This window comes from Pogona vitticeps, chromosome 3 (assembly GCF_051106095.1).
Source record: "Pogona vitticeps strain Pit_001003342236 chromosome 3, PviZW2.1, whole genome shotgun sequence".
NCBI classification, from domain to species: Eukaryota; Metazoa; Chordata; class Lepidosauria; order Squamata; family Agamidae; genus Pogona; species Pogona vitticeps.
Window position 1 is genome coordinate 84,889,386 of NC_135785.1, and position 27,622 is coordinate 84,917,007.

At 40.7% G+C, this 27,622-nt stretch overlaps 1 protein-coding gene across 1 annotated transcript; it reads right to left on the reverse strand.

Annotated features, from left to right (window-relative positions):
- Positions 1–26,960, reverse strand: LOC110083105 (lysosomal acid lipase/cholesteryl ester hydrolase). Its single transcript, XM_078390260.1, has 10 exons — positions 26,897–26,960; positions 24,823–25,007; positions 22,740–22,857; positions 21,518–21,716; positions 15,744–15,853; positions 10,203–10,339; positions 9,163–9,303; positions 5,419–5,490; positions 2,678–2,749; positions 1–171 (listed from the first exon to the last, which is right to left on the reverse strand). Exons 1-10 carry the CDS (start codon positions 26,958–26,960, stop codon positions 1–3), a joined length of 1,269 nt encoding a protein of 422 aa, XP_078246386.1.
- Between the last annotated feature and the right edge of the window lie 662 nt (positions 26,961–27,622).

The following is a 27,622-nucleotide window of genomic DNA, read 5'->3' on the forward strand; positions in this document are numbered from 1 at the left end:
TCAAGACCCCAGATGCATCAAGACCCCAGGAATGTGATTTTGATAAATGAGATTATTAATGCGTGAGGATAACACTGCTATTTCTTTTGGATCTGTACACAAGTCTTGCCCGCCAGTCCAGAGTGCGATTGGTATTTTTATATCTTCTATTTTGTATACAGGAGGGGTTGTCTGGAGATAAAAACAAATACAAAGAGCTCAATTACACTGGGCATGCAAATATATAACAATATAGGCATCTGCACAAGATTTTAAATATGTAAAAAAGCTGAACAGAAATATTTGGAGCTGACTTGGGAGCAGGGGCACGGAGTGTACTATTTCTGTAATTTGAAGTCCCGTATAATCTGAGATATATATGAAGATATCTGAGATATGGACCTGTGTACTTGTGTGCTATGAACTTTTGAGTAGCCTCTGGTCTTTATTTGCATTTGACCATTTAGAAAAGAAGCATATATTTAAATTTGTGTTTCACGAAATTTGTCTTGACAGCAAGGCTGATGCAAAAATAAAGCTTGCTTATTATAGTATGAACATATACAACCTAATCATGCCAGAATGGAAATATCATATGATTCTGTCTCCTGAAGTTAGCAGCAATTTACAAAAGCTCATCCTATAATGCATTTATTACTCTCTAAGATGCAACAAAAGTCTTCAGTGCTTTTGCTGCAACAGGCTAATTTGAGTAGCCCCCCCCCCCGCACAAGATATCATGAAATATAAGTGAGGTTTTTAAGGATAAAAATGGTGAGAAGTTAAAGAGAAGCCAAGATCTTTTCTGCATGTTTCAGATTGTCTATCAACTTGCTACAGAGAGCTTCTACCAGTAAGTCAGGCATGGGCATGTTTGGTGGGTCCAGGAGCCATTTTTCTCTCCCAGGATCCTCTGCGGCCAGTTTAGGTGTCTGTCAGGTGGAAGTCCCAGAAGGGAGAATGATAGGATTTGTAAGGGCGCATTCCTTTTTGGAGTCCCGTACTTCCTCTATGCTTTTCACACAACTCACTCATTCCCCCATTACTACTGCTCCCTCTTACCATCAGTTCTGGTGGACAGACCTTTGCTTTGCAGTTAGAAACATGGAAAGAGTGGACTGTGTTGCAATCAGTGGGTGAGGAAAAGGCTTTAATCTTGCCCTCATCCAGGTGATCCTGATTTAGATTGCTGTTTCCTTGCTAGTGAGGAGGAGGAGCAATCTGAACACCTTCTCCATATCCCATAGTCATACATAGCACTTGCAAGGTGAGAAAAGATTGCTCATTCCTGCTGTATGTGGCAGTTTATTGTGTTCATTTCTATGCTATTCTTCTGTCTAAGGAGACCCAGAAGGGTGTGCAACATGATTAGGACAATAAAATGTCTCAAACCATACAATGAAATACGGCACTCTATAAAGAGCAAAAAAACAAAAAACGAAAAACAAAAAACAAAACACATTGTGTAATTAGAGGAAGCACAGATAAAATCAGTAGGATCTAAAAGCCTGCTGAGCAGTTCTGTCTTAACATCCCTTACCAAATCTTTGCAGGGACTCCCAAGCATGGAGCAATAACAGAAAAAGACATCTATTCTGTTACTGGTTACTGGAAATCTATTCTGTTACTGGCACAAGTCACATCCAAATGTTTGCAGTATAAAAGCTGTATTTCAACACACAGTGCTAGTGGGACCACATATTAAAAATGGGAAAATCTGATGCTTTTTCTCTTCTGCTAAACTGGGTAGCCTACTTGTTTTTGGCAATCCAACACAATCCAGCAAATGCTTCAGAGAGTAAAAGCGTATGGATTACAGAAGAAAATGTAGAAGGAGTGGGTATTAGTTCAATAACAGAGCCTCGTGGCGCAGTGGTTAAAACGCTGTACTGCAGCTAAAACTGTGCTCACGACCTGGGGTTCAAATCCCAAGTAGCCGGCTCAAGGTTGACTCAGCCTTCTATCCTTCCGAGGTTGGCAAAATGAGTACCCAGCTTGCTGGGGGGGCAATGTGTAGCCTGTATAATTAAATTGTAAACCGCCCGGAGAGTGCTTGTAGCGCTATGGGGCGGTATACAAGTCCAATAAATAAATAAATAAATAAATAAATAAATAAATAAATAAATAAATAAATAAATAAATAAATAAATAAATAAATAAATAACTGTAAGAAGCCTTCCCGCCAAACATTACTCCAGTTCTGTGCCTAAGATTTTCAATTTCCTGCTGGGGACCAACCCAGCAAATGACTGAAGGAATAAAACACACCTTGGACACCAGCAAATATGTACAAGGAAGTACAAGATCAGGCTTTACCAAATAAAGCAAAAAGCAAAGTATGCTGCTTGTATACTGCCCCATAGCACTTAAGCACTCTCTGGGTGATTTACAGTTTAATTATGAAGGCTACGCAGTACTCAGATTATTGATCTCAGAAAGATGGAAGGCTCTGAACCTCTAGCCAGCTACCTGGGACTGAATCCATATCATGAGCAGAGCTTTGTCTGCAGTACTGCAGTTGAACCACTACGCCCACAAGGCTCCAAATACTGTGCCAACCTGATCTGTGTGATATGAAACAAGGCGCCACCAGTATTTTCTATGTAAAGTATGTTGGCCAGATATGCCGTTCTCATTTCAAGAACAGAAATGCAGATGAACTAATCATTATTGTACTACTGCTATTTTACTATACTACCTGATTGTACTTCTCCATATTCTTTTCCTTGGAACCATAGTCATATGCTTGAAAGAGGTTTGATTTATATAACTGTAAATAAACAGATTAAATTACATATGTAATTAAACAGTATATTGTTACAACATTGTACAATAGCAATACTAACCAATATATTGATAATAATTAGTATTTACACATGTCATTGTGCTATTTAAATAAATATAAGACATAAGACATAAGACATAAGTAATTTATTTGTCATTGCGCTCACAAGTGGGTGCAACGAAATGAGGTGCTCTTCCCCAAGGTAAAACTGGACAACACTACAAAAAAAGTTAAAATATACACAACTTTCACCATCCAAATATAGATACCCCGTTTTCTCTCAGCAATTTAAATTCCACCAAAAACCTATGGCCCCGCATTTAAACTCAATACTGCACTTGGGTAAAAACTGTTCTTGAATCTGCTTGTCCTTGCTTTCAATACCCTGAATCTCCTTCCTGATGGTAATAATTTAAAGAGCTGATGTCCCGGATGAGAGGAGTCTTTCAGTATGTTAGATATCTTCCTCTTACATCTGTTCTTATACAATTCTTCCAAAGAGGGGAGTGAACAGCCAATGATGTTTTGGGCCGTCTTAATCACCCTTTGAATTGCCTTTTTCTCTGCCACTGTGCAGCTCGTGAACCATACACAGAGACAGTAGAATAATATGCTCTCAATCGAACTCCGATAGAAGGTGATCAACAAACTCTCAGTCAATTGTTGCTTTCTAAGAATCCTTAGAAAATACAACCGTTGTTGTGCCTTCCTGATTAACGCAGCGGTGTTTGCACTCCAAGTCAGGTCATTTGTTATGATAGTCCCAAGAAACTTATATTCAACCACCTGTTCCACACAAACTCCATCTATATACAGTGGCTGAATGTCTGCTCTTTTTTTCCTATAGTCCACTATGAATTCCTTGGTTTTTTGGATGTTAAATAAAAGATTGTTTTTTTTTGCACCAGCGGGATAGCTGTAATACCTCGTCCCGATACGCAGACTCATCATCCCCAGAGATAAGTCCTACTAGTGTAGTATCGTCTGCAAATTTGATAATCCTATTACTGGGATGGTTATTGGTACAATCCGATGAATAAATGGAGAACAGTAGTGGACTAAGGACACAGCCTTGTGGAGTGCCAGTGCTGAGTATCTTGTCAGTAGAGATGTAGTCATTCAGTTTAACCCTTTGTGGACGATTTGTTAAAAAATCCAAAATCCACAGACAGATAGAATCTGGAAAATCAAGATCTTTAAGTTTGTCTATTAATCTGTGGGGTATAATGGTGTTAAAAGCAGAGCTAAAGTCCGCGAACAACATTCTTACATAATTCCCTTGTGTTTCCAAGTGGGATAAAGCCATATGAAGCACAGTATTGATCGCATCCTCGGTTGATCTATTTTCTTTATAAGCAAACTGAAGCCCATCAAAGGGATCAGGAAGGCAGGAGATAATATATTTCTGAACTAACTGCTCAAAGCACTTCATTAAGATTGAAGTTAGTGCCACCGGCCTCTAGTCATTCGGACTGTTTGTAGGCAACTTTTTAGGTAGTGGAACGATGACGGAAGCCTTGAGACAGACGGGAACTGCGCATAGTGTCAGGGATCGATTAAAAATTACAGTCCATATCCCGGCTAGCTGATCAGCACAGTCTTTTACCACCCGACCAGGAATTAAGTCGGGTCCAGCTGCTTTTCTGGAGTTATATTGGTCATGTCTAACTTAAGTACCAGTTATTCCAGTGGATCTAAATTATAACTGATCTAGCCTGATCCAGCCTTTTTCATATTTTATCCAAAATGCCACACACACACAATACTTACCACTCTTTGATAAAAGTCCTGTAAACAGACTTTCATACTATGCCCATACTTCAGGCACATTGTTGCCATTGCATTGTTATAATTATTGAGTATTGGTCTTGATGACTATTAGTGAAAAATTGTTTAATGTATTTGTGCAAATCTCATCTCTTTTTCTTTTCGGAAGCTCAGCATGCAAACATACACAAAGGACTCCCTGGTTGATTGGAAAAAAACCTACCCATGCATTGTTCCTGCAACAAGGTAGCAGTTATTGTACTGTAAAAGGTAAAGGTAAAGGTTCCCCTTGACAATTTTTTGTCCAGTCGTGGCCGACTCTAGCGGGTGGTGCTCATCCCCATTTCCAAGCCATAGAGCCAGCGTTGGACAATCTTCCATGGTCACGGAACGCTGTTACCTTCCCACCGAGGTGGTCCCTATTAATCTACTCGCATTTGCATGCTTTCGAACCGCTAGGTTGGCAGGAGCTGGGACAAGCGATGGGCACTCACTCCGTCGCGTGGATTCGATCTTACGACTGCTTGGTCTTCTGACCCGGCAGCACACAGAGGCTTCTGAGGTTTAGCCCACAGCGCCACCACGTCCCTATTGTACTGTATTCCGCACAAAAAATGACTTTTTAATTTGTGCAAAAATAATTTTCACAAGGTAAAAACTCCTGCTGATAGACAAGAGAAACGATCACTATCTCGCACACAAGGACAAAATTAAAGATTCTTGTTCTTTTAAGTGAGAAAACAAATGAGGATTTAATCCCTTTTCTGGATCCAAATCATAATGAATAAATAAAATATTTCGGACCAGATAGGCGGGGTATAAATCAAATAAATAAATAAATAAATAAATAAATAAATAAATAAATAATAAATAAGAAGTCAGTATACCTGGAACCAATGCAAAATATTTTTCACAGATGTTCCAGCAGGACTATGTGCTACATATACATCAAGTCGGCTCTGAAATAAAACAACTGTCAGTGATATTCTCTTAATGATCAGCCTATAGTGGCTGAAATCCTGTTGCTCAGGTTACGTACTAAATCACAACCAGAGCTTCCCATTCGATCAATGGGGATTTGATGAGTCTCAGTCAGTTCTTCTGCCAATTTCACTGATTCAATGGAGATATCCTAGTTGTGACATAACTACACTAAGTAACAGGATTTCAGGCACTGTGTCTCTAAGATTCAATAGTCTTCTAATAATCTCTGAGGGAGTTTTTTTTTTTTTTTTTTGTTTTACCTTATCTAGCCATACAGTACTGTTCCAATAAAAGTCAAAATCGCTCATATTCAGAAGCTAATAGTACATTTTGCTTCCAACAGCTCTGCTCTTCCTCTATTCGGTGTGCCTCAGATTTTAGAATTAAAGTGGTTTTTAGTTCCTCATTATGAATCATAAAACAAAGTATCCTGGAATGCAACACACAGATATGAGAAAAACATGTTGCCAGGACAGAGGTATTTTGAGTGCAGCATGAATCAGAAAAAAATTGTTTTAATTGGTGGTTCGTCAAAGTTGATGAATCATGAACAACAAATTTAATCAAATCAATTAGTCAATTCCTTTTTGCCTTTAAAACCTTGTAAAATGCCTCCCAAGCACCTAGAGACACCAACATTGCAGAGAAGTTTCCCCTGACTCTCTTCTATAAACCCTGCAAGTACAGTAGTGCCTCGCAAGACAAATGCCTCGCAGGTCAAAAACCTCGCAAGACAAATGGTTTTGGCGATGGGGGTTGATGACTCGCAAGACAAATGTTCCTATGGCCCTGCTTCGCAAGAAGAATGTTTTCCGTTTTTTGTTCCTGCCTCATGTTTGATGATTTCTAAATGTTTTTCTATGATGTTTAAAAAGTTAGTTTTTTGATTTTTTTAAAAAGTTTTTTAATCATCTGCACAATATTTATGGCTTTAAAGAGCACTTAATATACCCTTTGTAAACCAAATTTGACTTTGCTCTGACTTTTTTTGCCCATAGGAACACATTAATTAGATTTCAGTGCATTTCTATGGGAAAACGCATTGCGCAAGATGAATTTTTCACAAGACAACATTAACCGCGGAACGAATTAAATCCGTCTTGTGAGGTACCACTGTATAGTGAAATTTGGGTTTTGGACACCCAAGTTATACACCCACAAAGGAGACCCCCCCCAAAAAAAGTTTCCCCCAGGGACCTAGAGACACCAAAATCACAATGAAGCTTCCCCTGATTCTCCTCTACAAAACCTCAAATTTGGGGAAGACTGGATTTTAGACACCCAAGTTATATACCAACAAAATGGGGCCGCCAGGAAACTGCCCTTTAGCAACTGGCTTGGGGAAACCCAATCCTTAACAAACTGGAAAGTATTGTAGAGGAGAGTCATGGGAAGCTTCTTTGTAATTTTAGTGTCTCTAGGTACCTGGGGGCCATTTTATAGCCCAACAAATCAATAAATCAAAAGTACTAAAAAATAATTGATTCACATTAGTTGGGGGCATTGATTAATATGAATGAATGAATATGAAATAAATGAATTAGTGATTTTTGATGAATTTTGCAATTCATTTTTCACTTTATACCCATTTCTAATTCTCTTCAGTAGCAGAAAGTAACTGACTGAAGACCCCATTTTGTAATTTTGTGATGCTTGTGACTTTGTCTTATGGCATGCAAGCTGCACATACCCAGTATTAAAAAAGGAAGTCTTTAAGCAGTGATAATCTGCCACCAATGACAGTGTTATTCTTATTATGCAGATGCAGCTGTGCAACAGGATGGTCAATGATTTGTAGCACAGTGCATAATGTGACACAAGAGTCCAAGTCAGGTTTCTTCAATGAACAGCTGTTCTTCCATCAGAAGGTGTCCAGTCTCTTGAATTAGACCTTTCAAATATCATATTTCAGTCTTTTTATTGCATTTATAGGCTTTTAGTATTATCTGCTTGGCCACCTGGTGTCTGTTTTCTACACTCAGTTGACCTGGATTCAAAGTTTTCGTTTGTTTGTTTTTTAAACAGCAACTCTCCAGCCCTGACACAAGCCATGATAGAAGGCAATGAGTTAAGGTCAGTGAGTTAAGGTCAATTGTTCTACAACCAGCCAGTCTTTCAGTACAAGTAACCAATGCATGAAACCACTGGTAGTTTGTTAGCTCTTACAGATTCACAAATTAAAACTACATCTCCCAGTTCATGGGTAAATGATGCAATTATGGAAAAAAATCTGGCTCTAGCTGGTTTGCAAATCTAAAGATAGCTGCTAGAATCTGTTTTACAGAGATGCCTGCAAACAGTGCACAGAAGCCAAAGAAGCCATGGAATTGAAAGGGAGGAGTGGAGTGCAACCAAATTAAGTCTCCATTAAAAAAAGCAGGATCTAAACTGCTGTTACATGTCATCAAGTCATTTTCAATGTAATCCAACCTTATGAATCAATGGCCTCCAAAAGGTCCTATCATTAATTGTCCTGCTAAGATTAGCGATGAAATAGTTGTGTACTTAATTATCCATTCTCATTGAGCTAAGTCTTTGCCACCAACATCCCAAGCTTATCTTCATAATGTCCGAGGGTGTTCTGTGGCTGCCATTTCATAAAAACAGAAATCTCCTATATACTGAACTGGACCACTGGTTCACCTATCCCAGAACTGTCAGCACTGACCGGTGGCAACTCTCTATGATTTAAGTCAGGAATTGTTCCTAACTTTGCCTGAAGACACTAGGGATTTATCCTTATACATGAAAAAGTATGCTATACCACTGAGTTATGTCCCTTCACTCTGTCTGCCAGTGTTGCCCTGGCCCACTTCTCACGACTGGGTGTTCTAAGGCAAACTGGTGTTCTCAGGTCTTCAGTGAGTGATGGTCCACCTTTATTCTATAGACTCTTTCCTTTAAGCATAATAACAGGAAATCCACTTTTTTGTCATTGTTCTATTAGACAAACTAGTCACAGCCTCTCAGCCTGGGAGTTCCACTCTTTCATAACTCTTCAGAATATTCCTGGCATAAACATGGCATCTTGTCCTCCTCATGCCAGGAATCCATCTTGGATATCTGACCAATGCCTTTGGCCAGTTTTTTCATTGTCAGTCTGAACTACATGAGTCCAATCGTGTTAGAGACAAAGGCAGAAAGCCTCTAAGTACAGGTAGCCATGCCTTTTAAATCCCTCAAGAACTTAGGCTAGTCATTCTCTCCGTCTTGGCCAGATTCATTTTCAAAGTGCTAAGCCTTTACGGGCATTGAATAAAGTCTGCAACTTGTTATAATGCCTTGATAAAATGGACCAGCTCCATACTATTATAGCTCATTGGATGCTGCTAAGATATATACATATAGCTGCTAAGGCATACATACTCCAGAAGATTTGCTGGAAAGCATGCATTTTGCTCAAAGAACACCAATACATATACCATGACACCCGCTATAAAGTGCCTGCTTCTTTCTCCCCATAAATGAGTTCCTTGAAATGTAGGTATTTCTGAGAGAGCTCAATTTTGTCTTCCTTAAAATCTGAAGGAGACCTCAGTCCCAGAGAAAGTGTCACATTCTCTCCAGTTTCATGCAAATCCACTGAATTAAACCCAAGCTTTCCTTAGATTTGCCTTACATTTTACCAGGATTAGATTCCAACTTACCATGTTTAAATTTGGGGTGTTATATCCAGTTATTGTAAAAATAATGTTGGCACAGAATTTCGGCTGATGGGTACACAACGCAATGATTGGCCTTCTCAGATACGAAGGGTACTGAAATATTCCTTTGTTGCCAAATATAATCTGCAATGGGGGTGGGGGAGAAAGCTAAGAATCAGTTTCCACAACATAGGAATGTGAACATATATCAGCCTTGTTTCACCTGGACTTCTGAATATCCCATAAGCATACTTGATCCTTCCCATTTCCTTACAGTATTGTTCTGGATTTTTTTTGTGTGTGTATTCACAATATACAATATTGTGTACTCAATATTTCTGCAACTTTTTCTATTTTTCTAATACGTGCATTTTTGTATGTGTTTTCATTGACTGAGACATGCTATTAGTGGATATTTTAATAAGGTATCCATGAAATGGTGTGTTTTTTTCTCTCTGAAACACACTGTGAGCCTCATGACTTTTATGTATTTCCAAGACAAGATATATTTCCTTCTACCAGCAGTATCAGAGGGTGTAAAATGAACACACTGAAATACTTCGTTTCAGTGTAAGGCAAAAGAAATATCAATCAGGATTCTACAGTATGGTGTAAAGGCCCCGCTCTACACACACACACACACACAAACACATCTTAAATCTAAAGAAATCTCCTTCAAACAGGAGGGGGCACCCTCCAGAAGTCTGAGAAGTGCCCATGCCCATGTATGTACCTTGGAGGGCCACAATCCCTGTGATCCCTCCACTGCCATAGTTTCTTACAAAATGCATATTTTATTGAAAAGGTCCCTTGTGCCCTCTCTATTACATATATTACGTACACACTAGGTACTAACCATGAAGCTACAAATTAACATGTTGGGAGAAATCCCATTATGTTCAGCAGATTTAGGTCCATATGATCTTTGTCATGTGTATACTAGCAAACCCATGCATGTTATAAACGAAAAGTGGGATAAACAAATAGGGCACATGATTTGACTACACATATCAACGAACATAGGAGTGCCCAGAAAGATTTACCTGGAACATAGTTTTAGGAAGCCTTGAAAGTTTTAGAGCTGGTGTTCTTGCGAACGTAATTGAGCCTGCAAATCCCATTGCAAAAAATACTCTGACTCTTTCAGCCAATTTTGGCCGTGTAGAGAATGCTATGAAACCTGAAAAAAATAAAAGCAATCCTAAGCAAATAAACTGATAGTTTCTTCAGCAAGGTAGAAGTATACTCAAAACTCTTTCCAGGTAGTGTGGATGCCTTTCCTCTTTAATGCTATACTATTATTGAACATTGGAGCTAACATATACAATGGTGCCTCGTTAGACAGTTACCCCGCATGACAGTTTTTTCACTAGACATTGACTTTTTGTGATCGCTATAGTGATTCGCAAAACAGTGATTCCTATGGGAGAATTTTGCTGGACAATGTTTGGTCCCTGCTTTGCAAACCGATTTTCGCTAGACAACGATTTTGACAGCTCCCTCCGCACTCGCAAAACAGGTGTTTTAAACAGCTGATTGGCGGTTCGCAAAGTGGTTTTCCTATGGCCGATCTTCACTAGACAATGACAATTCTTCCCCATTGGAACACATTAAACAGGTTTCAATGCATTCCAATGGGGAAATGCTTTTCGCTAGATAATGATTTCGCTAAACAGCGATTTCAGTGGAATGGATTATCTAGCGAGGCACCACTGTAGAGGGTTATATGTGCATGTGAACTAATCAGAAGACTTAGCTTGACTCGGTGGAACATACTTTTCATGTCCCAAATTACAGGTTCAATCCTTGTCATCTAGGTAGGGCTAGAAAAGACATCTGACTGTGGAGAGCAACTTCCAATCCAGGGAGACAATAGCGAGCCACAAGGACAAATGGCCTGACCTGATATATTGCTGTGTTCCTAAGATTATACTATAAAATAGTACAGAAAAAGTGCAATTGAACACAGAGAACTAACAGTAGTTTGGCAATGGAGATTGTGGGCAAGAGAGAAGCTTCTAACAAAATTGTTGATTTCTGCGTATCGTTCTATATTAGCGGACTTTCCCAGTATCTTCAAGGCATATCATATCAAGAGAGAAAAAACAAAGGAAAGGGAAAATAAAAAGGTAACGATTATGAAGGGAAGAGACACTTCTGTGGTGGTGGCCTGCAGAAAGTGACCATGGTTAAGATTATAAGAGAAGATGAAGAGTACATAGACAGAACTCTTGAGCAGCAGCAGCAGCCAAGAAAGGCACTGGAAGTGGAAGAACAGCAAGACAAAACAAAGGAGAATGCTGAGGACTTTAAACGCCGTGGAAAAGGGTCACATTTAGGAGCAAGAGAAGGAGAAGACACTCTTCACCAGTGGAATTGCAAAACTGCTTTCAGATTCTTGGAGACTTGGTCGAAGTGGCAGTAAGGGGAGCTCTGGGAGGAAGTCACCATGAGCTCTTGATTTCAGAGGAAACGAAAGCTGAATATAGCCACACATACTGCTGATTTTAATAGACCCAAACAATGATAAGTAAAGTCCCATGGCAGGAGATCAACGAAACTGCAAACAATCTCAACAATTACAAACAATTACAATAAGACAAAAATGTGGAAGACAGCCCTCCCCCCCCAAAAAAAGATGAAGGTGGCTTCACAAAAATCTCGTAAAAGACCTGAAAACAAAAAAAGGACACATATAGGATGTAGAAAGAAGGCCAGGCCACAAAGAAAAGGCACAGGCAGGTAAAAAAGAATGGCAAGGAAAGCGGAAGTTGAGAATGAGCTGCAATTAGTAACAGATGCTAAAAGCAACCAAAATAAGGTGCATGCATAGCAAAAGAGAAAAAAAAACAGTGGTTCAGCTACTCAATAGGGATGGCAAGATGATAAGAGATGGCAAACAAACGCACAAGTGTTCAGTTCCTACTTTAGCTCAGTTTTCTCCAGAAAGAGTATCTATAATTCTCCAGGCAAATGTGAAGTACAAGTAGAAGGGAAAGTATTGCAGCTTGAAATCAATAAACAAATCATTGAGGGATACCTTCTTACTTTGAATGAGTTCATATAACCAGAACTCAGTCAATCACATCCAAGAGAATTGAAAGAAATGGCTGAAAATTTCTCAAAACCATTGTCTATTATTTTCTTTAAATCATGCAGAATGTGTGAAGTGCCAGATAAATGGAGTAGGCTAATGTTGTTCTAACAAGCATGGCTAACAACAAGGTGAGTGGAGGTGATGGTATTCCAGTGGCCAGAGAGTTCCAGAAAAACATCTACTTCTGCTTCATTGACTATGCAAAAGCCTTTGACTGTGTGGACCACAACAAACTATGGCAAGTGCTTAAAGAAATGGGAGTGCCTGACCACCTTATCTGTCTCCTGAGAAACCTATATGTGGGACAGGACACAACAGTTAGAACTGGATATGGAACAACTGATTGGTTCAAAATCGGGAAAGGAGTACGACAAGGCTGTATATTGTCTCCCTGCTTATTCATATGCAGAATACATCATACAAAAGGTAGGACTGGATGAATCCTAAACTGGAATTAAGATTGCCAGAAGAAATACAGTGGTGCCTCACATAACGTTTTTAATTGGTTCCAAAAAAAAAAAACCTTATGCGAAAAAAACTTTATGCGAAACACCATTTCCCGTAGGAATGCATTGGAAACTGGTTAATCCGTTCCAATAGGCACGGATTGGCGTCCTTAAGCGAAAAAACCCATAGGAAACATTGTTAAACGATACAATGTTTCCTCCATTGGAATGTATTGAAACCGACTCAATACATTTCAATGGCTTTGCGAAGTCAATTTTTGCAAATTTAAGTGTGTCATAAAAGGGTCAAAAATGGTTTTAAATGCTTGGATTAGCTTCTGCACCCTCTAAAACAGATGCAAAAGTTAATTTGGCTTTGATCTGACTTTTCGTTAATTTATGCTGAATTTTTCCCCCCCAACTTTTGACAGCTGTCAAAATCTGACAGCTCCATTGTTTCCTATGGGGGAGAAAAAAATTCACAAAAAATTAACGAAAAGTCAGATCAATGCCAAATTAAGTATGCACACATTTTTGAAGGTGCACTAACGATTCCAAGCATTTAAAACTGTTTTTCAACATGTTAAGACACTTTTGTAATTGAAAAAATGAACATCGTTAAGTGAAGCAGGGGACCTAAAACCAAAAACGTTAAGCGAAGCATGGTCCCAAAATCGCTATGTGAAAATCGCCCATAGGGAAAAACGTTATACGAAGCACAATCTGACTCTGAAAAAATAAACGTTAAGCGAAAAAAAGTTAAACGAAGCAAACGTTATGCGAGGCACCACTGTATCAACAACCTCCAATCTGCAGATGATACCACTCTGATGGCAGAAAGTGAGGAGAAATTAAAGAATCTCTTAATGAGGGTGAAAGAAGAGAGCGCCAAAATGGTCTGAAGCTCAACATCAAAAAAACTGAGATCATGGCCACTGGTCCCATCACCTCCTGGCAAATAGAAGGGGAAGATATGGAGGCAGTGACAGATTTTACTTTCTTGGACTCCATGATCACTGCAGATCGTGACAGCAGCCACGAAAATAAAAGACCCCTGCTTCTTGGGAGGAAAGCGATGGCAAACCTAGGCAGCATCTTAAAAGGCAGAGACATCACCTTTCCAACAAAGGTCCGCATAGTCAAAGCTATGGTTTTTCCTGTAGTGATGTATGGAAGTGAGAGCTGGACCGTAAAGAAGGCTGACCGCTGAAGAATTGATGCTTTTGAATTGTGGTGCTGGAGGAGACTCTTGAGAGTTCCCTGGACTGCAAGGAGATCAAACGTATCCATTCTGAAGGAAATCAACCCTGAGTGCTCCCTGGAAGGACAGATCCTGAAACTGAGGCTTCAGTACTTTGGCCATCTCATGAGAAGAGAAGACTCCTTGGAAAAGACCTTGATGCTGGGAAAGTGTGAAGGCAAGAGGAGAAGGAGATGACAGAGGATGAGATGGTTGGACAGTTTCACCGAAGCTACCAAAATGAATTTGACCCAACTGCGGGAGGCAGTGGAAGACAGGAGGGCCTGGTGTGCTCTGGTCCATGGGGTCACGAAGAGTCGAACATGACTTAATGATGAAACAACAACAACAAAGCAGTGGGATTCGGTGCTACAAGATGCAGTGATAGGTGCCACTTTGTATGGTTTCAAAAGAGCATTACATAAATTACTGATAGTTAGGGCTATCAATTCTTACTAGTCAGGATAACAGGAAGTGGAAGACAGGAGGGCCAGGTGTGCTCTGGTCCATGGGGTCACGAAGAGTCAAACACGACTTAACGACTAAACAATAACAACAAAATGTTGTTCCGGTCTTCAAAAAAGAGAAACCTGGGAACTACAGACCAGTTAGCTTCATATCAATCTCAGCAATCAGTCTGTAAGGATCTTGAAAACAATGCAACAGATCCTGCCAGACTACTCTTATCTAATTTTTCCCCATTGGTAACCTCCCTGGTAGATGGTGGGGATGCTGTAGACATAATATATCTTGACCTCAGCAAAGCTTTTGGCAAAGTGTCCCATGATATTATGATTAGCAAGCTAACTAGGTGCAGGCTGGATACAACAACGGTCAGATGGATACACAGTTTGTTATGGAATAATACTCAGAGAGTGATTATAAATGGTTCTTTCTCAAATTGGGAGGAAGTAACAATCTCAGTATCACAATGCTCAGTATGGAGCCCAGTGCCCTTCAACATTTTTATTAATGAGTTGGATGAGGAAGTGCAGGGAATGCTTATTGAATTCATGGATGACACAGAATTGGGTGGAATAGCTAGTATCATGGAAGACAGAAACAACATTCAAAAAGATCTTAATAAGCTCAAGCATTGGACTGTAAATTACAGACTGAAATTTAACAAGATAAGTACAGAATCCTACACCTAGGAAAAAGAATCCAAAAGCAGTTGCAAGATGGAGAATGGTTGCTACATATGAGATGGATCTTGGAATTGTTGAAGATCACAAGCTGAATATGAGCTAGCAGTGTAATTCCCCTGTATTTGGCACTGGTTAGACTCATCTTGAGTACTATGTCCAGTTTGGGACACCAGACTTTAGGAAGGATGCAGGCAGACTCAGACAGGTTCAGAAGAAAGCAACAAGGATGATCAGGGGACTGGAAACCAAGCCTTATGAGCAAAGACTGAAAGCACTGGTCATGTTTAGCCTAGAGAAAAGAAGACAGAAGGAAGATATGATAGCACTCCTTAAATACTTACTTGAAAAAAATATTTACTTATTTAAAGGAGGATTTGTTCTCAGTCATTTCAGACTTCAGGACATGTAATAATGGATTCAAGGTACAGATTTTGGTTGAATATCAGGAAAAAAGTCCAGGCTGTATGACAATGGAATTGATTACCTGTGGAGGTGGTGATTGCTTCTGCACTGGAAGCATTGAAGAGAAAGTTAGACAGTCATTTGTCAGATAAACTTTAACATGGATTCCTGCATTGATCAGGACCTTACAGGTCCCTTCCATCAATCTATGATTCCATGATTTTATGAAAAGGTATGTGCTTGAAACATACATGTTGTCCCACCTTCAGAATGGCCGACATAATATAGTTGTTGTTGCCCAGTTTTATTCAGGATGAAGTTTATGACTGCTGGAAGGTCATAATATCCCAACTCATGAAAACTATAAAGAGAAACACACACAATTCTATATAAACATATATTTAAAGTATATCTGTGCATTCTAACACAAATCCATTTTGGCTTTTAAAGCAAGAGACAGGTGTTAGCAAAAACTACAGAAAAATATATACATAGAAAACATGGAGTCTGGCTCATGACAAAATAATTTGAGATCTTTGTCTTACTGCCCCAAACTGCTTTTCATCTATATTCCCTTCCTCTGAACAGACCACCATATTTGGATGTTTTGGATGTACAGGGGAGCCAACCATGCTAACAATATACAGCAGCAGTCCAGGGCTAAGGGCTCACCCAGTTGGATCTGGAATGGGGCCTGGTGATTCCACCTGCTCCATTTTCCAGGTTCTTGCACTACCTTAAATCCCCACAAGAGGTCAGGGGACTTAAAGAATTAATAAATCAATAAAATTGTGGCCCAGTTTGAAACCCATTACAGTGGTGCCTCACATAGCGACGTTAATCGGTGCAGCAAAAATTGCTGCAAAGCAATTTCGTCGCTATGCGATTTTAAAAAGCCCATAGGAATGCATTGAAACCCCTTCAATGCGTTCCTATGGGCTTAAAACTCACCTTAAAGCGAAAATCCTCCATACGGTGGCCATTTTCACTGCCCGGTAAGCGAGGAATCCGTGCAAAAACACAGCAGGTGGCCATTTTTTTACCCGGTGGCCATTTTGGAACCTCCGATGAGCTGTTAGAAAATCATTGCTTTGCGATAATCGGTAAGCGAAACAGGGTACCGATAATCGCAAAGCGATTTTTCCCCATTTAAAACATTGCAATGCGATCGCAAAAGCGATCGCAAAAAGTTCATTGGTATGCGATTTCATCGTTAAATGGGGCGCCCGTTAAGCGAGGCACCACTTGTGTCTCATCTCTTTATTTGCTGCTGGGGGGGGAACTTATGTCTTTAATTTATAAATTAAATCAGTTCACTGCTCGCAAGAGCAGTAGTGTTTACCGGGGATGTAAATCTTTGTTTGTCTCCTTCCTGCATGCTAAGACAAGTGGAAAATTATTTTTCTCACCCTACAAGAGGGTGAGATAATTTTTAGCTGTCTCAACAAGAGAGAACATGAATAATTTTTGTGCAAATTATGTAAAATGCCTTAAGTAGCACTTTGGCGCAAAATTTTGAAATAACAGTTTGTACAAAATAGCTTTTGCTTTTTTGCACAGGCTTTTAAGGATCAGACGCTTCAGCTAGAGGGTTCTTTTATCTTTTTAAAGAATCAACCTGTTCTGGAATTACTGAACTCGTCTGTATTGTTTCTCAAGAGGAAAGGACTCTAGTTTGGACAAACAATGGAGATTTTGGCAAGAAAAAAATATAACACTGCTCAATGCATTCTAGAGCGGAGGCCAGGAATCTCTGAGGTCTTGGAAATTCCTTGTTGGGATGGCTTCTCGAGGCAAGATAACCTGAATTGACAAAAATAAGGAATTTAGTGGCCATTCTTTGCATCTTTAGTCATTACCAGCCTGAACTTTATACCCTTTGACAAACATGATCCCATCTGATCTCAGAAGCGAAACTGGGCCATGGATGGAATGGAGACACCAGAAGATTCTATGCAGAAGATACTTCTCTACCACGCTGTTACTGTGCTGCTTTTCATGTTATTCAAGGGTTGTTTGAAAAGAACCCTATTGCAAATCTACTTAGGTCAATGTGGTGATGGCAGTATTGGAAAAATGGCTCATGGATTGTTCTTTTCTTTATTTATAGAGATCTGCAGGAAAAAAAGAATTCCTCCACTACTATTGTTGCTTTCAGGCACTCTTTTGGTCCTTATGGGTCTTTTCTCCTCAAAGACTGGTGACAGTGAAGTCCACTATGCTTTTAGCACATTGTGTTAGGGTAGTTCCCATGAGGAAATAGATGGCATCTTAGACCACTTGTGGAGTGGTCCAATGTGATCTTTCTCCCAATAATCACTGAAATAAATGTGTTAGCTTTAAAGGTATCACAAAAAAACCCCTGTTTTTGTTGTCATTGTGGCATTCACCCTTATTATGTTAAATAAGTTATGCATTACTCATGTTTTATGCTGATGTGGTTGAGAGGTGGGGCCACTAGAGATGTTAAAAGGCAGAGCCAGAGAGGAGGAGAAGAGTTGACAGTCTGGATCTGAGTTTGGAGTGGGAGAGAGAGAGAGCTAGTTTGGAAATCTGAGGAGTGATTAGTCTGAGGAGTGGATAGTAACATGTAAGATAATATAGAAGATTGTTATTGATGCCTGATGAACCTGAAGAAGATACAGTGGTGCCTCGCACAAGGGGTGCCTCGTAGAGCGATGAATTCGCTCTATGAGGCCGATCGCAAATGCGATCGCAAAACGGTGCCCGTATAGGCGGGAAATCGCAGAACGAAGGTCGGTAAGCTGCTCACTTACCGACCTTCGCTTTGCGACCCGCCGATCAGCTGTTCCGCGGCTTCAAAATGGCCGCCGGAACAGCCGAAAGGGGCCGGGGCGCAGCGTTTTCATGCCCTTGGTAAGCAAGGGGAGCGCGCGAAAACGCTGCGGAAGCCCCGAAATGGCTGTGCGCAACCATTTCGGGGCTTCCGGCAGCGTTTTCGTGCACTCCCCTTGCTTACCAAGGGCGCGAAAACGCTGCGCCCCGGCCCCTTTCGGCTGTTCTGGCGGCCATTTTGGACCCACCGGACAGCTGATGGCAGCCATTTTGGCGCCCTCGTTGTGCGAGGGGAGGGTGCGAAAATGGCTGCCGGCCCCGGGAAACGTCGCACAACGGTGAGTATTCTATGGCATTGGAACGCGTTAAACGCTGTTTAATGTGTTCCAATGCCTTTTTCTGTTCCGTAGTGCAATGTTTCCCACAGCGAAGGTTAATCCAGAACGGATTAACCTCGCTGTGCGGGGCACCACTGTACTTATGAATTATTATAGAAACATCTGTATTCAATAAGCCTGTTTTATTCAAAAGACAGTGATGAATGGACCTTTGTCTTTCCTAAGTAAAGTACATTGATAAAGAAATCAATGTGGCAGCGCGTGAAAAGGGTTTTTTTTTTAATTTGCCTTCATGAGCTCTCTGTTTTGGGGAGACAAATAGGGGCCACAAGGGGCAAAAGTCACATCATCAAACAGTTGTTTTTCTCCCTTCTAGAACGGAAAGATGCTCTGACCTGTAGACAACGTGGCGATTTACAATGCACAGGGAGGCTTATCACGTCTCAGTTCCCCAAATCTTGGGGATCTAATTTGATTAGAGAACCTAACTTGCAAATTTGCACAACAGCACATTAAGTGCACTGATCCTTGCATTGTTGTTATGCATTTGTTTTCTACTTTACATAGGGAAAAACAAGGTATGGCATCTTCCAGTGATGCAGATTAAATAATTTGTTATAACTAGAAAATATTCCAGCTGAACCTTTTTGTCCTGTTTTCACATGTAAGCATCTCTGCTAGATACTACTATTCTAGTATCTGCTAGATGCTACTAAGGATATTCATGAAAACTTTTGTTCTATTTAATTTAGTCTGCCTCAATGAGACACTTCAGCATGGTATTTTCTTGTCTAGGAGTTTCCTTACCTGCGAGCAACTATTAGACAACGAATACTAATTTTTTTTTCTCATCAAAATTTGTGCAGATTTTCTCTGTATAAAACTAGTGTCCTTTCTCTCTGAGAAGCAAAGCAAAGGCACACACAAAGCACGAACAGACCAAATAAAGAACTGGTTGATTTCTTAAAAAATAAAACATCCCTCCTCACTCACCTGAATTCGGAAGCTTCTGATCCTTAAAATTCCATGCAAAGAAGCAGCCAGCCTGCTGCCAACACTGACTACTGGTGGTGACAGCAGGAGCAAATGTGTTGTTATGGCCCATAAACTAGATTAAAGTTGCAATGCTTTTTATATTCAACTGTTATTTAAATTATTATGAATCATACTAAATCACTAGGCCCTCTGCATCTCATTTCCATATTTCCTTTCATTCTTGCTGTACATGAAATAAGGGAATATCATAAAGTATCATAAATAAGGAACATGCTGTGACATTGATTTTTGCAAGTAAGTGGCTTTAGATTGAAGGAATGGAGCTGCAGAAACTAGAAACCTCCTTCTTGAATTTATCCTATTCCTAAAAGCTAAAAATATGAAATTCAGTATGGATGTCTTTAAAAACTAGACTTTTTACATCTTGAAACTGATCACTCAATAGTTCCTTAGGTTTATTCATCCTGAAGAATTCAGCATGGCTGTTACGTACATTTGAAAATCAAGCTGCCCAGAGCCCTTTTTATCTATCTAAAAAGATATCCAATACAGCAAGAGGTAAATCAAAATGTTTGCAAGTGTACTATAGGTTTCCTAACTTGAATAAGTGAACTGGTTGTCTTAAAAAATCAGTTCCTTCAAAACTGGCTTTAATTAATAATGCCTGATCATTGCCATTTCTTGTACTCTTCTGTTAAGCTGGTACAAGCTCAATGAGTACTGGAGGAAAAGAAGGGGTGAGCAAAGCAAGAAATTTATGGGACGGGAGTGACAAACTAGGCAGTAGGTAAGGGTGTGACTCATAAGCTTTTAATTGTGGCAAAACAGAGTACATTGGCTAGTGAAAGAACAAGTCATGCACCAAATGAAATGGGGGCAGATATACATATTATTACACAACTAACCTGTTTATTTGAAGTCTATTTGGCAAGAAAGGAACTGAATGTATTTTTTTTTTCAAAGAAAAGATGCCAGTGAGCAGAAGGGCTAAATCCTTTCAGCTCTTCCGCGTATTTTCCTCTACAGTGGGGTCTTGACTTAAGAATGGCTTGAGTTAAGAACATTTTGACTTAAGAACCACTCTCATAGGAAAATATTGACTTGACTTACATACTTAGATTTGAGTTAAGAACTGAAAAAAACCACATGGGAGGCAGGGAAAGTGCAAAATTTGAACTTTCAGTTAACTGTTGGCCAGTGAAAAGGGTGCCTGTCTGCTTCTTCACTCCTCCCAGCGTTTAGAGAGTGGATTGGGAGACAGTCTTCGGACTGCCTGGTACTGTACTGCCTGGACTGTATTTTCCCTGCCTTCCCTGAACCTTTCTTGACCTAAGAAAAAAAGAAACAAAATATCCCCCTCTAGTGGTCGAAGGCGGAATAGCAGCTTCCCATTAGTTTCTATGGATGGAAAAGAGCAGATACGGATCAAATGGTTTTCAATGCATTCCTATGGGAAATGCAGATTTGACCTGAGAACTTTTTGACCTGAGAACTGCCTTCCAATACGGATTAAGTTCTCAAGTCAAGACCCCACTGTACTCTGTCACTGCAATCATTTTTCTACCACTGAAGCTTCATGGCTGTGGAAATTAGTGAACTATAGTGGGAAGAAAAGTGCCTGATGCTATGAAACATGGCAAGGGTAGACAGGGAATGGCAAGGATCCAGCACCTCTTACCTGCATGAACCTTTTTAAAATAAACATTAGAACTCATCCATATTATATGTAAATAGAGCAGAAAGGAATTGCACAGCCATCCCATATAATCATGACTACTTCTACTTCCCCTCTTACATACATGGAGCAGTTACTTTTACAAATTGGATGATGGGGACTAGCATTAAAGGCTTTTTTTTTAAAAAAACCAGGTGTTCCCACTTCTGGGTTTTCTTACCTAAATTCCCAGAATTTCTCGTCCTCGGGTTTCAGTGTCTTGTGAGTTTTAGACCATGTGTTGCCTCTGCTGTTTCCAAGCCAAACATCGTAGCCGGCATCTGCCAATATGAAACCCAAACTGTTATTGGGGAGATTGGAAATCCAATGGGTGGCGTCTCCCAGCACTGCATGTTGCAAAAACACGGGAGGCCTTAAGCCTGTAAAAAGCCAAAAAAAGAGGAAGAAATTATTTGTTATTGCTAGGGTTGTCATATCAACTGGAAGCCTGGTTTTGCCCAGAAACTGGACCTTTCCTCAATCAGCTGTCCCAGATTTCCGGCTTTTCAAGCTAGAGGGGAGGAGAGAGACAGCCAGCAACAAAGGGGAAGACTGGCGAAATGGCCTCCATCTAGGGCATGTTGGCCTCCAATCCACTACACTGCTTCCCCTCCTCCTCTCTTCTAGTTAACTAGGAGATAGGGAATAAGAGAAGTAATGCAGTGGTGGCAGGAACATTAGCAATGAGCCAGTGTCATAGTTCTGCTGACCTGATATTAAGCTGCAAGAAAACTGGTGCACCTACCAATTGGGAGTGCTGTCATTTGTACATTGTTTCAGGTAGCAGTAGCATATCCAGGATTATTAGGTGCACTCACAACATTTCTGAGACGTTCCATATACAAAGGTACACCCACCTCTTTCTACAACTGTATTTTCCCCACTCCCTTGGTTAGTGGGGAATGAAATCCTCTATTTTAGTTTAGCCAGCTAGATTCCTCCTTCCTTTTCATAAGACCTGCTATTGCTTTGGTCCCTCCTTTCACACATGCACGCACGCACATGCACACTCCCTATGCAAAAGTCTGCTGAATTAGTTCCTCTGCCTTTCTTCACTCTTCTCCCATCCTCTTCAACCAATCTATTAATCAGATTATAGGGCTCTGCCCCCATAGTCCCACCTCAGGAAGGGGAGAAATTATTTATTTATTCTATATATATCCCGCCTATCTGGTCATTGCAACCACTCTAGGCGGCTAAGCAAAGCACAGTTCCTGTCCCCAGTTGGTCTCCATCTCCATTGCTTAGCATGTTTAGAGACAAACCAGTCCTATTGGCAAAGAGTTAAGGTTAGATGGCCCAATTATCCCAGCTTGGATTGGTCTAGATTTTGCTGAACATGGTTGCTTTGGGGTGTGGTGTGTAGAGTTGCTATTTGATTTACCACATTTCCACCATGCTACCTTTATCTGCACCATTATTTCTTCCATGAGGTATCCTGAAGACTGTAAGTATATATCCATCTTCTGTCTCAACAAGATATTCTTCACTTGGGAATCCATGATAATGGATTATTTCACTCTATGGGAGGAAAACACAGTAGGTATGTTTAATGGTTATATCCGTACTTCAGTTCTAGCTGGTTCCCAGACTAAAGTTGTAAAATGAGCTGTTGTCCGTCAGTTCCTATTTTCCCATTAGGCTCAGTGTTCAAAGAGGAATTTTATTCCTGGAGAATTTAGTGCCCTATAAATTGTACTTCTCACCTCCTCTCACTTTCCCCCCACAGTTCTGCTCTCCATCTTGCTGAGTGCTTCCCACTCACCTCTGTGGTCTCCTCCTTCCCGCCTCTGCTCACCTTTCCATGCTTGACATAGAATCTACAGTTCCTTTGACACAATCTCTTTGCCCATTGGTACCCCAATTCAAGGGCGTCTTGCTGCTGTGGTGTTGCAGAAGCATCACTTTTGCAGATGGGAGCCCAGAATGCCCACCTCAGTTCCTCCTTCACGTTCTGAGCCCTAAGAAGTATTCCACTTTCGGCCACCCACCCACCCTTTGTAGCTCTTGCAAGTGCTGACAGTCTACAACTTCAGTCACACTGGCTATAAAAATGAGTTTGGGAGACAGGGGTGGGTGGGTGGGTGACCGAAAGTGGAATGGTTGTTAAATTGATGGGTTGTAAGGCAAGTTGTTGAAAGCTGAGGGTTCCACGTATCCTTTCTATTCCTAAACAAACCTTTTGTTTGGAAGAAGAATGGGATAAATGCCAAAAGTAGGCCAAGAATGTGTCAGCCATATGCTGCTTTCAAGGCCTTTAACACAGGAAAAGTTACCAGAGTTTTCTAGTGATCCTTAAAATGTGATGGAACTTAAGATCAGCAGGGCGGAATAAGAAAGGAGGTGGCAGAAGGTGGTAAAGGATGAGATTTGAGACCCTGTCTGTCACCCCTACAATTACACCTGCTGTTTTCAGTTGCAGTGGAAGATCCATTACCAGTGTGGATGAAAACTGAGCTGCTTTTTATTTTGTTTTGTTTAACATGTTTACTGCCCCCTAGTGATTAGCACTCTCTGGGTGGCTTACAACTGTAAATTCAGCAACTATATCTGTGCATGCAATAGGAGAGGTGCCATCTAATTCTTCGCCTCAGAGATCAAAATGTCTTCAGTCAGCCTTGGAAATCAGATGTGTTTTCGTATGTTTCAAAGCTGGCCTAGTAAAATGATTTTGCTTTAATTGTATTGACCTGGATTGTGTGAGTAGTATGCATTATCCAAGATAGGCAAAGTAAAATACAAGGAACCCACAGTACCTGGATGAAAAAGGAGCCATAAATTGCCTTGACCTATTTTATATCAAAAGAAGGACACGAAGGAGGACATGGGTGGAGCATTCTACCAAAGAATTAGGGGACTGGTAGTGTTTTGAGAGGCACCCTCTGCAGGGCCTTATGAGCAGAGAGGAAGGATCAATATCTGAATGTACTGTACTGGCTGGAACACCAGTCGTGTAAGGCAGCAGGGTTCATTATGGTGGTCCCATTTATAATGCACACGTTGCTCCTATTGCATCACCTCACCCCCATGACTACTTAACTCATAATATCTCTTTCGGAGGAGGACTCCTCCAAAAAAAAAAGGGTCTAGGCTTTAACAGCTGCCTGAAGTACTGGCAGGCCTATTTTGAGGGCAATGCAGCCCTCTGTACAAAAGATTACATCTGATCTTTAGCTCTGAGGAAATCCTGAGATGAAGGATCTGAAAGGCAGCTGGTCCTGAGAGACTACATGCCTGAGTTTGCACCGTGAAAGATCTGTCTGGAACACCCATCATGCTGCCTGTTGAGTTAACAGCAAGGAGTCTCCCAACACTATGTGGAAGGAGGAAATTCAGCTGCCTCCCACTTCCTTGTCTAAGGGAGGATATTCATCACATCTCATGAAAGGTCCAGCTCAAAAGATCCCTGAGTATTTCTTTTCATCTTCCTGATCTTTATGGAACTACCTCCAAAAGATGAGTGGTCAAAATTGCAGCATGACTCACAACATTAAAGAAGCACTCTGGATCCACTGCATATTTGGTTGTGTGTCCTTCTGATGTCGTGAATTCTTGCAAACCAAATTTTCTATGGCATAAATATGCTGCTATAACAATAACAATACATAGCGTCCATCTGTAGGAAATAAGAGAGGTATTTAGCAAGATAGGAGGTTGTGGGTATTTATGATCTATGATTTATGGGGATTTAAAATAATAACCGTACGCTCACAGTTTCAAGTTAATAGGAAATGATGGTAGCTCATGCCAACAAGGGCTTTTGGGGTGGTAGAGCTGAGGGAGGACCAGAGATTTTGCAGTCTATAGAGGATTGCAAAAATCCTTTGGGAAGAACCTCCCAAACAGCCTTTAAAAAGCTGGCTATCTGTCTGCTATTCTTGCTTTTTGATGGAAGGAGAGATTGGGGCAACAGATAGCAGCAGTAAAGGTCCAGCAGGAGGAATTCCACATTGCATAGAAAAGCATGTCAACAGAGCATTGATACAGACAACCTCTTTGCTTTTCTACTTGCTCAAAAGAAAGAGTGAGGAGAAGCAAAACTTGGGCACAGCAAATCAGAAGTAAAAACGACTACATTATTTAGGAGTAAACATATGCAGCAAGTTCTGAGAAGATCCAAAATCCAGACCTTTGCAATTAACAGTGGCAGCAGAAACAGAAGTAGTGCTGATAGTGATCATCATAATCTTAGAAGATGATAATGGCGATGAGGCACTCTTTCAGAGATACCTGCATGTGAGAATGGGAAACTAAGTCCATTTTATAAGAGTCTACTTACAAATCAGAAAGACTGAATTGCTCAGAGCTAAGAAGGAAAGCAATTTAAAGCTGGTAAAGGCTTTGCTTTATTGTGACCCCTCTCTGTTCCAAAGAATCATTTGAAGTAATGGAAAGGAAATTGGATAAAGAAGATTAAAAATGTACAATTTATAACTTTCAGGTTAATAATTGACTGAGGTAGAAAGGAGGCAATAGTTACACTGAATTTTAAAGAGCTACTTCCATCAGTCTCACATACACTGGATGAAATTCTGTTGCTTAGCATAGTAAGTCACAACCACAGTATGCCCATTGAACTTACAGAGGAATAAGATTATCAAATCCCCACTGATTCAATGGGTTTTCTCTAGTTGCAACTTACTAGACTAAGCAACAGGATTGAAGCTGATCAATGCAAAATCACAGTTATTACTTCCTGCTATTCATCCTTTTCCTTCTCATGCCCTTTGTTGTTGTTGTTTAGTCGTTTAGTCGTGTCCGACTCTTCATGACCCCATGGACCAGAGCATGCCAGGCCCTCCTGTCTTCCACTGCCTCCCGCAGTTGGGTCAAATTCATGTTGGTGGCTTCGATGACACTGTCCAACCATCTCATCCTCTATCGTCCCCTTCTCCTCTTGCCTTCACACTTTCTCAACATCAGGGTCTTTTCCAGGGAGTCTTCTCTTCTCATGAGATGGCCAAAGTATTGGAGTCTCAGCTTCAGCTTCAGTATCTGTCCTTCCAATGAGTGCACTCAGGGTTGGTTTCCTTTAGGATGGATACGTTTGTTCTCCTTGCAGTCCAGGGGACTCTCAAGAGCCTCCTACAGCACCACAATTCAAAAGCATCAATTCTTCGGCAGTCAGGAAAAGCCATAGCTTTGACTATTCAGACTTTTGTTGGCAAGGTGATGTTGTTGGCAAGGTGGGTGTCCCTGCACGGCATAGCCCATAGCTTCTCTGAGTTACTTAAGCCCCTTCGCCACGACAAGGCAGCAATCCATGAATCTCATGCCCTAAATATGATAATATTCTCCAGCATGTTCTTTTGGACCATGCTCTCTGCTGAGGCAGGACATCCTCAGAAAACAGCCACCAGTTTGCTTCTTGCTCCACAATGAGCATGCCCAGGGGGAAAAACCCATTGATGTTAATTACATTGGCTTTCCTGTTGAGCAGATCAGTCAACACCTGAAGAAGGTTATCATTAAGGAAGTGCAAGGCAAAAATTGTGTACTTTTTTTGATTTAGGTTCTCTTTGGGGTGTGTGCCTCTTTCCGTTTCTTATATTTTATTTACTGATGTTTAGTTTTACAGAAAAGGGAAAGCCTGTTTTGGGTTTCCTGTTCTTGTTTTCTGGCATGACCGACACCCCAAGGAACCCTTAATAACTACTCCAAAAAAGCAAATGCAACAAAGAATCAATCTACTCCAAAAGCTGGCAACCAATGTACCCTCTAATTTTCAGCCCCATAGGGTGGGATTCCACCTCTCATGCACACAATTTCTCCCCTGCATGTGCACGTGACTCTGCCCCCCCCCAGTTCAGATTCTGTCATGATTAGAACTAAAAAGGCTGCATGGAGGAGGAAGAAAGCTATGTGGAGGGAGGCAGAGTTGTGTGTGCATGTGCAGCCACACACCTTAAAGGGATCTTTGCTGGCAACAGTAATTGAGAAGGAAAATTAATCCTCAAACCTATGTAGGTACTAGTTTACAAGTACAAGTAGCAAAAATTATCCAAGAAAAGAAAGAGCCAAGGAGGAGGAGGAGGAGGAGGAGGAGGAGGAGAAGGAGAAGGAGAAGGAGAAGGAGAAGGGGGAAAATTCCCAAGGAAATCAAGAGTATAAATACAAAAAACAATCTGAAGGAGGCATGCTGACATGGACAGGCTGTCTGGCAGCAGCAGCAAAAGTGAACAGGAAGGAAGGATCCCCACTGAAAATCATGGAGAAAAGGCCAAAAGAGAAGAAGACAGGATTCAAGATGGAGGCACAGCAGTAGCAATCCAAGATGAAGGGCACT